At 37.7% G+C, this 12096-nt stretch overlaps 1 protein-coding gene and 1 long non-coding RNA gene across 2 annotated transcripts in view; both read right to left on the bottom strand.

The window, feature by feature from the left end:
- Positions 1 to 1547, bottom strand: part of LOC126484339 (1-acylglycerol-3-phosphate O-acyltransferase ABHD5-like) — a 103259-nt gene extending 101712 nt beyond the window's left edge. The window contains exons 1-3 of the mRNA XM_050107792.1: positions 1283 to 1547; positions 1018 to 1094; positions 673 to 879 (exon numbers count right to left, since the gene is read on the bottom strand). Coding sequence (XP_049963749.1) covers positions 673 to 879; positions 1018 to 1094; positions 1283 to 1323 — 325 coding nt within the window. The 5' untranslated portion in view covers positions 1324 to 1547. The remainder of the gene's footprint in view (positions 1 to 672; positions 880 to 1017; positions 1095 to 1282) is intronic.
- A 1956-nt stretch (positions 1548 to 3503) lies between these two features.
- Positions 3504 to 4176, bottom strand: LOC126483967 (uncharacterized). Its single transcript, XR_007587795.1, has 3 exons — positions 4079 to 4176; positions 3814 to 3920; positions 3504 to 3637 (listed from the first exon to the last, which is right to left on the bottom strand). It is a non-coding gene; the product is annotated as an uncharacterized LOC126483967 (long non-coding RNA).
- Between the last annotated feature and the right edge of the window lie 7920 nt (positions 4177 to 12096).

Here is a 12096-nt window from a genome sequence, read left to right as displayed (position 1 = left end):
AAGGGAAGGAAGAGGGATGAAGGAAAAGTACGGGTGAGGTTTAGGAAAAGGGCGTTTGGAAAACTCACCCAAAACCCTGGGGCTCGCTGCATACTTTATTTTTTTATTGTCTGGAGATATGTTGGATGGAGTCACACACTTTTGAAAGTAGAAATGAATGGGAGGAACGTTGACAAGAATAAGTCATTGCTTTGAACCTGTTCCAATAACATCATTTTCTTTCTTTTTTTTTTTTTTTTTAATTATAGGGTATTATGGATTACCTATAAGAATGTGTAAGCATATTTTGATTAATCCTGGAGAGTTATGCACTTTGATGCTGGATATAAATGAAAGTTTGTGCAAAATAATAATTTATACCTGTTCAAAGTGTTGTTTTTATTTATCTGCAAAATTATTTGCATGTTTTGTTTAAATCCATACGGTGTGGCACACTCTAGTCTTAATATCATTGTGCTGTATGGTGCAAAGACAAACAAAAATATTACTACCACATCATTGCCTGAGAGGCTTTAATATCAACAGACAAATCAAATACTGGAAGAAATATGTGAGCCATTGTGCAGTAGCTGGACTGGTCAGGGGAGTGGTGAGTACTTTTCACCATACTGCGCTGCACTCTTTGATTCAGTGTAACCTTACTTATCATGTAAGGACACCACAACTACTAACCCAATAAATCAATTGCATAAACTGGTCTCGTTCTCGCCAAAGCATCCAGATTAAGACACCACAAAGCCACTCCAGCAGCAAGGCCATGAAGCAAAACAATTGGAGTTCGTGGAGAATCTTCGTTTAGTGATATGGTCCATATCTTGTCTGACGACCCTACAACCGGGCCTATATCTACGTACCATCCCCGATATGTTGTCTTTAAATCTGGAACAATGATTAAAATGTATGTGTTACTCACAATGTTGTCAATTACATCAATCACTACACGAAAACCAAGCAAGCATGAGAACTGTACCCCAAAAGCACACAGTAACACCACTATCCCTTCAACGAGATACTTACAACTCAATATTTTGCGTTCAATAGTGCGAAGCATATCCGCCGAAGCAGGACACCACTGCAACCACTCCCACGGCCAGCTGCATTATACATTAAAAGTGAAACTTTTATAGTTTTACTCTTCGAAATAAAATATGATGCGATATACACAATGACTGATTCACTTTAACCTAAAGTTAAGAGGAAGTAGATTTTATCTCACCCAATCACGTCAAATGCGCTCCGACGCAAAAAATAATAATTATGGTTATAAAAATGAACTATTAACCTGTATCGGCTTTTCACAGTTGCTATCTCATTATCTGCCATATCTCATTTGTAAAGTTGAAAGAAGATGACAGCTTCACTGAAATGCTGCTATAAAATGGAATGTTCTTCAATCAATTATTCCTGCACACAGGCTATGGCTGGGAACACAATAACACTCTCAGTAATGTACAATACTAGCAACCTGTACCATCACTGCACTTCTTGCATGACAACAAAAACATTACACAACTACATTCGAAACATCATAGCTACTGCCAAAGATAACATAGCAACTAGACGAAGATATACCACAAGAACATCTGTCCAAGTAGATGATTCACGTTTGCCACAATGCAACGGACAAAAGTGGAACGTGAAAACTTTTCATAGTGAATTTCAAATGGCGACACCCAACTGGCCATAAAGGAACCGAATGAGACGATGACAGAACTGGACGTCAACGTTTCCCACGAAAAAGGTTTTGCTTTGACGGTGGCGCTGTCTACTAACATCGTAGCCTGTTTTCGCCACACTCATTTTGGTTGACTGGATTTTTTATTTGGTCTTGTAGTTTACATATGTTACAGGTAGTGTAGGCCTACGGGCAGGAAATCGCGTATCTGTTAGAAATCCCAGTGACAGAGGAGTCACAGATATCACAGTAGCAACTTTACAGAATCTAACTGCGATTTCAGTCACAGTTAGCAGTCGCAAGTAGTATTTCACATTCAAAGACGTGAGCCATCTATTGGTCGAATTTAGCACTGCTTTCTGCGATTTCAGTGACAAGTCGCAACTAAGAGTCGCAAGTAGCAACTAAAAAGCGCGGTTAACAGTGGCATCTGTTGGCCGAAGTTCGTACTACGTCCATCTCTGCGGTACGCTATGGAGTCTAACTGCGATTTCCGTGACAAGTCGCAACTAAGAGTCGCAAGTAGCAACTAGAAAGCGCGGTTAACAGTGCCATCTGTGGGTCAACGTTCGTACTACGCCCATCTCTGCGGTACGCTATGGAGTCTAACTGCGATTTCCGTGACAAGTCGCAACTAAGAGTCGCAAGTAGCAACTAAAAAGCGCAGTTAGCACTGCCATCTGTTGAGCAAAGTTCATACTACGCTATTCGCTACCGAGTCAAACTGCGTTTCTGTGACAAATCGCAACTAAGAGTCGCAAGTAGCAACTAAAAAGCGCAGTTAACATACTTTTCCTAGTGTCATCTGTTGACCGACGTACGTACTTCGTTATGAGAGCCTTGTGCCTCACGACATCGATGTGCTGTGTGTGCATATGAAGGGCTTATTTCAATAGTGGTACAAGTCCATTTTTGTTAATTTTGAGATATAGAGTCGTAAAGTTAAATGACTGCTGAAAAATCTGCAGTTGAGATACCAGAAATATTCAAGCATATGGCTTCTTGCTAGAGATGAACCTTTATTTATGTTTGTTTGGATCACTAATTTCAGAAGCATTATAGACAGAAAAGTGTAGGTAATGGACTTGTACCACTATTGAAATAAGCCCTTCATATTATATGACGACATGCACATTCAGCATCAGTTATGGTTGGTCAAATACCGCTGTGACTCTGAGTGTATTATATTAATAAGAAGCAACATTGCCTTTTTCTCCTGAAAATATCAAGTAACGTAACAAATGTGTTTGATTCTGCTTCCAATATGACAGTTTTGGTTAATACTCCACATGCCTACAGGACTTTGCAATGTTAACACAGCAGAACTCAGACATCTGTATAAGTGTAGAGAAATGAAAACAGTCATATGAATGCCTCACTTTTGTTCCGACACAGTTCAAGACTCGGGAGAAAAGTTTTACATCTGGTGTTCTACATGGCAACTTGACACACAAGAACTTTTTGCCGACACTACTACCACCTACATAAGTAAGCTTTTCCTGTGTCACTTTCAAGTAATGCACTTAAGCTATTCCTGATTTAACTGGAAGATCTGTACTTCCCACTTTCATATCAACAGCCTCAAAATGCATATTGTAGACTTCGGGATATGTTACAGGTCAGTGTCACACCAAGATTGGGGAGAAAGGGGGGGGGCGGCACGTCGGTATCCAACAAGTGTTTACCAATAAATAAGTGGCGGAAAATTACGGGTATAGGACGGCTTAACATGTGGAAAATGAGATTTTTACTATTCACTCAATGTATTTAACATTTATTATTCCTTTAAAATCGCACAACAACTTCAATAAAACACTTTAATCAGTCACACACTTATTTCATAATTATTTCACTTTTAAACTGCAAATCCTCTAAGAGCTGTCTTGAATCTTCACGAGTCTCTCTCAACAGCCTTGATGTGGATAGATATGTACAGCAAACAGTAATCAGTCAGAACTGCGTCTGCAAAAACACAAGGATTATTAAACAATTTTTGCTGTCACTTTACTAGCAATATAATTGACAGAGTAGATTGCTAATATTTGCTATATCACATTTGCTAATGTTTGCTCTATATCACATTCGCAAGAACGATCTCACTGAAGTAATTAGGTCCATCAAAACGCTTAGAAGCTAACCTCTCGTCTGACGAAAACGGTCTAAAGACTGACAATTTCTTCAGCTCTGTTGACAATGATATTTTGAATTATCACTTTACTGAGTGACTGAAATGTAGTTCAGGTACCTATGAACATAACAATATGTTAGAATTCATTTTCTAAACACGAACTATTACGGTACTGTGCGGCTACTTACATATTAATTACACTATTAATATTTTCACAGTTGTTTCTTTAATACAAAATTAAAGCCAACGGAAGAATAAACGTAAAACATACTTACCAATGACAGATTTGTTCAGATGCAATTTTCTGTGTGGACAGATGTAACTTTTTCATACGGTGGTACGTCGCAGAAATCGCAGAAGTCACAGAAATCGCAGAAGTAGCAGAAGTCACAGAAATCGCAGAAGTCGCAGAAATCGCGGAAGTAGCAGAAATAGCAGTGGCGGAGGGATACGCGACTTAGGTTCCTTAACTGCGACTCTTAACTGCGACAAATCACAGTTAAAAATAACAGATACTGAAAAGTAGCATTCACAGAAATCACTGATATCGGAAAATCGCAGTTTAGCCCATCACTATTACACAACTACATTCGAAACATCATAGCTACTGCCAAAGATAACATAGCAACTAGACGAAGATATACCACAAGAACATCTGTCCAAGTAGATGATTCACGTTTGCCACAATGCAACGGACAAAAGTGGAACGTGAAAACTTTTCATAGTGAATTTCAAATGGCGACACCCAACTGGCCATAAAGGAACCGAATGAGACGATGACAGAACTGGACGTCAACGTTTCCCACGAAAAAGGTTTTGCTTTGACGGTGGCGCTGTCTACTAACATCGTAGCCTGTTTTCGCCACACTCATTTTGGTTGACTGGATTTTTTATTTGGTCTTGTAGTTTACATATGTTACAGGTAGTGTAGGCCTACTGGTAATATAGACCAAATCAAATGAAAGAATATAGTATTATCACAGTATTACATGAAAATGTTGGAACTCTTTTCAACAGTGATGGCAGATCTTGAATTAATAACACCATTGTTCTGCGAAGCATATTACCATCTATTTTATACTTTTATTTATCTTTATTCATCCAAGGATCATCCCACAATGATATGGGCTTTGTTAAGGTTTGTTGTGATTTGAGCTTCAAATGAAAACGTTATTCCGGTTTTAAACTAAATAATGAACTTTTATGAGTTCACAAAACGAAAGGAACACAATTAGACTCAAAACGAAAAATAACACGAAAGAGCACATATATAAAAGCGTTCATAGCTAGGACGCCAAAGATGAATGTTTCAGCAGAGGCACTGATTTTATATGAAATTTAAAGCAAATACAAATCCAATCAACAAGCCAAAAAATAGTACACAGCATATATAGCGTGCTTTAAGAGGACAGACCTGACAGAGAGCGGGCAAAATAACGTGACCGGTAAATGCACAGTTGGCAGAGCATGCTGTAGGGCAAATGCTGAGCACTGGAGGGGAAGTGCCTTTCTAGACTGAAGCCTATACTCACATTTTTTGTGAACATGGATCGTGACTATTCAAAAAGATCTACTATAACATCTGTCTTGGTTAGACCAAGCAAGAATTCCGCTAAAAATGTAATAAAGCAACGACATATTCTCGTCCAGCTTCTTAATCGTTTGTAATTTTTAGATACGCATCATGAGCGGCAAATTTCGAGTGTAACCAAGATTTTTCTTGTTTCGATATAAAAATTTGCTTGTTTTGTCAGAACAAAGCGGGATTTACATAATGTCACCTCATTAACATGTTGTGCAGATGCAGTCGCGAGAGGATTCTGAAACACTCCTTTATTAAGTTTGTTAAGTGAGGAACTGAGAAAAAATAACGTCAATAACTTACGAAAAAGCACATTCTCAGTACAAAAATAAACGTGTAATTCTTCACTTATGTTCCTCCAAAACACAGAATATCTCTTGTTTCACCAAGTATCGATGACTCTTGAAAATTACATTCATTCGCCAAAAATGTCTGTAGTCAGTGGAGCAACATGGTAGATAATGGTACATAATAAATACATGGCAAAATATTCTCCTCTTTTCATTCCATCATTTGCCAAATGCTCATTCAGATACCTCAAACCGATTATGAAATATGAGGAATGGAGACTGGTGACAGAAACAGACCTCCAGCCAAGCCTAAAGAAAAATTCAGTTCCGTGTGCAGCAACATATAATGTAATATGCACCAAAGGCAAAATCATACTGACCCCTATTTTTCATCACAAACTTTTTCGCATTTCGCGTAGTGTCTTACTGAAATTCAAACATCGCAATAACTATGACCATAAACAAAAGATGGGCATGTCACCATGAAGCTGACACATAAATCCACAAGCAATGCAAAAATGAAATTATTTTACCTAATAGTTTCTGTGGAACTGCTTGTGAAGAATTGCAGGGCGTGTGACTCGATTCTGTCATGACAGCAAGTGCCAATCAGCTGAAAGTGGAGAAATATTACCAGCCTCCCCTTCAGAACAAGGGAATGAGCTCGCCCAGTGCTTTGGACAAAAACTGATCATTTCACATTGGCCACCGTATTCTGCACAGACTCCAGCCTATGAGGATAGATAGGACAGGTGTTTGGCGACGGCCTAAATTAAGGGACCATTCCAGCAATTGCCAAATGATCCAGAAAAACCCAAATCAGAGAAGCTCCACCCTCTCGAATACGAAATCATCGTCCTAACAGCTGCACCAGTTCATACGGTAATGCTCTATTGTAAAATGTTCCTTCATTTAACCACAATTTATTTCAGGTAAGTTGCTAAATAAAACATAGTTTTTGTTTTCTGCCCATACAATGAGGACACCTGCTGATGACTCCTGAACGGCTTCCAGTCACTTGCAATGTAAAACATAGTTCCACTCTTATCACCCAGCCACATTAATACACCCACCGACGACTCTCAGACTCAAAAGATGCTGCTATGCTTCCTGCCTAAATTTCAGACTCCACAGTCGACTGTCCACCTGAAAAAATAGGCCAACATACATTGCTCTCAAGCATTATACATCCTGACATATGATCCTTGTAGAAGCAGCAGTGCTCGCTTACAATGTTGGAGAATTTAAAAGTTTTCCAACTATTTATTTCATGGACGTAAATTGTATTTATTTCAGTTTTCATGTTAGTAAACGCGAAATGCTAATGCAATCTGTGTTGGAATAAGGGATACATTTAACTGTTTCGAATGTTTCGAGCAGTAGGCAATTGTTACCAAGAATTGGATCGACTGCAACCAATCAGTCAGTCTACTTTCTTGTTCTGTGAGTGAGTACCTGGCATACTTACTTATTCACTTCTTCTTGTTTTTTGTGTGCACAATTGTACTGTGTGTCCTGCCTTTCGATGCAGGTTAGCTTAGAGGTTAAGGAAAGATGAGCAGCAAAATTAAAAACTATTTACTTGTTCTCCTCCATCAAAATAGTTCAAACTTGCCAACAAATCTTCTGCAAGTGAAAAGTCAGAAATTTCGACGTTTCGAGTGGACGACTAAAGTGAAAATGTAAACCTGAACCCTGAACCCACAGTAAAAATACAGTGAATGAATTTATGTATAACAGCAAGTAAAATGAACGTTCATAATGTTGGACTTTGGATCAAGAAATCACATTTTGTGATGTGAATGACAGGTTAATGGTATTAAACAAAAAATTTTTGCAAAGAAGTAAGTAATTTGGCAGTAGAAAGAAATAAACAAGGCATGAACATTGTACAGCATTGGGCTACCATATCTGCGTTATCTTTATGTGATTAAAGAAAGAAAGAAACGGTTCTGTAGGTCAAAAACCAACCCACATATACTTCGAGACATTTATTTAGTTAGCTTACCAGTCCGACATAATAGCTCTAAGGAAAACAAAGAACAAACTCCCCACTCTCAAAATCAGTTCCTCTTCCAAGGAATAAACAATGCACATCACTGTTTGGTCTCCTGGTCCCACAGTTTCAATGCGTAAAAAATATTTAAACGCAAAGAAACTTCTGTTTCTCAGTTTTATCCTTCCTCTCAATTCAGTGAAAAGTGTTCCCACATCTTTTAGTGAATCTGAACGTGGGATTTCGCAAATGAATCTCTTCATAGCACCTAAAAGAGCATTATCCCGTCTTTCTACTGTCAGCAATCTGATGTTCGTTAAATTGGTTGGTCATCTACTGCAGTTGTTTCATGGGTTATGAACACAGAGTGTAAATATCTATGGAGTGAGCCTTCAGATGGGAAGAACAAGAATTCTGTTCGCAACGTCTTCTGCAAATTGGGTCAATGATTTTGGGATCGTGCATTTTAGCCCGTATAGCATTTAGCGTATTTTAGTGTTATTACTTTGCTGCTACAGCCAGATCAACTTTAGAAGTACCATGGAACTTTGTATACAAGTTTTGTAGACATTTTAACAGTTTAATACCACGAACTGAAATTGGAATACAGCTGTGAAGAGAATTGTAATACACTTTTTTGCCACAGTATACTAACCCAGATTCCACTTTATTTACATTTCTTTCAGTAACAGGATAAGAAGTTACAGGAAACAATATTTTTTACATTTTCTATTCAGCTTGTTCATATTGTTAAATCTCTGCTGTAATTAATTACGTTAATATGACTCTGTTGATGGCGCCAAGTGTCACGAAAAAGCAACGCATTTGGAACTATGTAATTTGTTACAGTAAATACAGTAAGGGATTTTTACTGTCTGCTTGTCCATTGTTATTTTAATTTTGTATTTATTTACCCTTCTGCTTTTTATAGACAAGTAAAACATCTGTCATATTTTTTTTACCACCTCGTTATAAAACCATACACTACACACACGAAAGTAAGAAATACAATGTCAATGTTCATATTTTGGAAGACCTAATAAAAGAATTGACAGCCAGCAATATTTTTTTCAGATTCACTAGTATTCTATTCTGTTCAAATTATCGAATCTGTTCTAATTAATTACGAAACAATGACACTGTATAGAAATCTGTCTCTCACCGAAATACTTAGATACACATAAGAGTGAGAAACTGCATAAATTGGAGGAAATTCATCAGATTATCATATATAAATTTTATCTGCACATGAACATTGCACTAGTATGTATACACTGAGTGGCAGTTTAAGCAAACACACTTGCAAATTTATCTAGCACTTTTCTTGTAAACTCCTCACAATAAAATAGCAGAAATTATGTCTACAATACAACAATACAAAACCCTGTAACGCAGTGTCTCAATATTTCTCAACATATTAGGTGCTTCATATCAATATAACATGCAATGTACATACCTTTGAACAGCAGCTGGTCCTTCTTTCACATACTACTCTTAAGGGGAGTTAGACTGGGTAATAATTTTCACATTTCGGATTTTTATCTCATTATAAAATTTGCAATTTTCCGAATAAAATTATATATATAAAATGTATATATATATTACTATATACTATTACTATATAAAGTACTATATAAAGAATTACCGATTTTATTAGATATTGAAGTAACATACATAAAAATTTAATTTTTTCAACCATTGTAAATTATATTTAATTTAAAAAATAATATAAAATAATTCCCATGTGAGTTTATATATATATATATATATATATATATATATATATATATATATATATAACGAAAGTGCTGGCAGGTCGATAGACACACAAACAAACACAAACATACACACAAAATTCAAGCTATCGCAACAAACAGTTGCTTCACCAGGAAAGAGGGAAGGAGAGGGAAAGACGAAAGGATGTGGGTTTTAAGGGAGAGGGTAAGGAGTCATTCCAATCCTGGGAGCAGAAAGACTTACCTTAGGGGGAAAGAAGGACAAGTATACACTCGCACACACACACATATCCATCCGCACATACACAGACACACGTAATTTGACCTTTGTAATACAGTAATTCACAGCCTTCTATATAAGGAATTACCGATTTTATTAGATATTGAAGTAATACACAGGTCGAAGTGCTAACATTTCTCCAAGTGACGAATAGATTAGGAACTCTCTCAAAAAGTAAAGTATGACGCCAAAACGAAGTGTTATTAAGAAATGTGGGTTACAGGGCAATAGATTTTCGAATAAAGGGAAACACTGTGTTCAACATGTGGTGCGTGAAGTTCCAGACAATGAAATACAGGAAAACTCGTCAATATCTAGAGAAACGCCCATTAGTGCTTCGAAGATTAAAATAAAACGTTGTTTTCTCAAAACGAAAATTATGTAAATGGTAGGTTAGGTTATATTCTGATAGATTTACACATCCTGACAAGGGTGTCAGGTGAATGTGCATGTTGTGAAATATGTGGAGGGCCAGTTAGTTTACATAAAGACAGTGAGGTATCAAATGGACTAGCCAAGAAACTTATCATTAATTGTGCCAGTTGTAAATATACTCATTCATTTTCGAATTCTGATAAGTGTAAAGATAGTTATCTTGAAGTAAATGTTAGATGCTTTTATAGATTAAGAGCTATTGGCAAAGGACACACTGCAGCAGCAATGTGTGCTGTGATGAATGTGCCACACTGTTCTTGTAAAATCGACAAGTATGAATGATTTATTGGAGCTGCTGTGGAATCTGTTGTGTGTGAGTCAATGAAGGGTGATGCAAACGAATCTGTTGAAAAAAATGATGGTATGACTGACATACCAGTAGCTTTTGATGGCAGTTGGCATAAGTGCATCTATAGTTCTAAGAATTCTGTTGCTATGGCGACCAGTGTGGATACTGAAAAGGTTAAAGATTTCCAGATTTTAACCAGACATTGTTACAAGTGTAAGTCAGGGAATGAAGAAGGGCATATCTGAAGCAGAAATTATGAAGGAAGAAGTGGTAGTATGGAGCCCTCTGCAGCTATTGAAATTTTTAGTCGAGCTGTGAACGAAAGGGGAGTGTGTTACAGTAAGTTATTAGGTGATGGAGACTCAAAATCATATAACAGTGTAGTAGCCGCTCAGCCTTATGGTGAGAAGATTATCACAAAACTGGAATGTGTTGGTCATGTCCAGAAGAGGATGGGCACCAGGTTGAGGAAGTTGAAACAAAGTTTTAGAGATAGGGAACTTTCTGACGGTAAAAACTTAAGAGGCAGCAGTATTATAGGATGCCCATTAGAAATAATACTGAGGATTTGTTATTTGTTGAAAATGAAGCAGGCAGTATGGGGTACCTTCTTCCACAGACTGTCAACTGGTGAAAAACCAGTACACCACCTTTGCCGTCCAGGACCTGATTCATGGTGCAATTATTGCAATGCCCAGTACTCAAACAGTTCATACAGCCGTAAACATTCCGTACCAGCAGCAGTCATGGGTATCGTAAGACCTATTTACAGAGCCCCAACAAATCCTGAATTACTGAAGAAGTGCCTGTATGGTCAGAATCAAAATCCTAATGAATCATTCAATAATCTTACATGGACTCACTTACCAAAAAAATGTTATCGTTGGAATGAAGACACTAAAGTGGAGGGTCAGTGATGCTGTTATTGCTTTTAATGATAGCAACATTAGTAGGGTGAAATGCTACAGCATATGGGAATTAATCCTGGAGCAAATATCATCAGAGAACTTGAACAGATGGACGAGGGTCGCATAGATAAAGCAGATTATGCAGCACAGTTGGCCCCTATGGAGTCCAGAAAGAAAAAAGAAGAAAAAACTTGGAGATTGATCAAGAGGAAGATATACAGTATGGTGCAGGGTACTTCAGAGGGACTAAAAATAAAAATTTAAGCATATACGAGGGCCGTTCAGAAAGTAACCTCCAGTTGATTTTAAAAAATACACCAAGTTAAATAAAAATATTTTAATATATACATCTTACAACTACATCTTTGCACTATTTTTCTACATAGTCTCCATAGCGATTGAGGCACTTATCGTATCTCTTCACAAGCTTTGAAATTCCTTCTGCATAAAAATCACCCGCTTGTGCCTGGAGCCAGCCTGTGACCGCATCTTTGAGCTCTTCGTCGTCATCAAACCGCTGTGACCCCAGCCATTTCTTCAAATGCATGAAGAGGTGATAATCACTTGGGGCCAGGTCTGGGCTGTAAGGTGGATGGTTGATAACGTCCCACTTGAAGGACTCAAGAAGGGCCGTTGTTCTGCGAGCAGAGTGAGGACGGGCGTTATCGTGCAAAAAAACGATACCGGAAGTCAGCATACCACGGCGTTTGTTCTGTATAGCCCGTCGCAACTTTTTTATTGTTTCACAGTACACGTCTTGATTAATGGTCGTACCAT

The sequence above is a fragment of the Schistocerca serialis genome, chromosome 6, assembly GCF_023864345.2.
Source record: "Schistocerca serialis cubense isolate TAMUIC-IGC-003099 chromosome 6, iqSchSeri2.2, whole genome shotgun sequence".
Taxonomy (NCBI): domain Eukaryota; kingdom Metazoa; phylum Arthropoda; class Insecta; order Orthoptera; family Acrididae; genus Schistocerca; species Schistocerca serialis.
The sequence above is the reverse complement of the archived record's forward strand: the minus strand, read 5'-3'. Positions and strand labels throughout refer to the sequence as shown.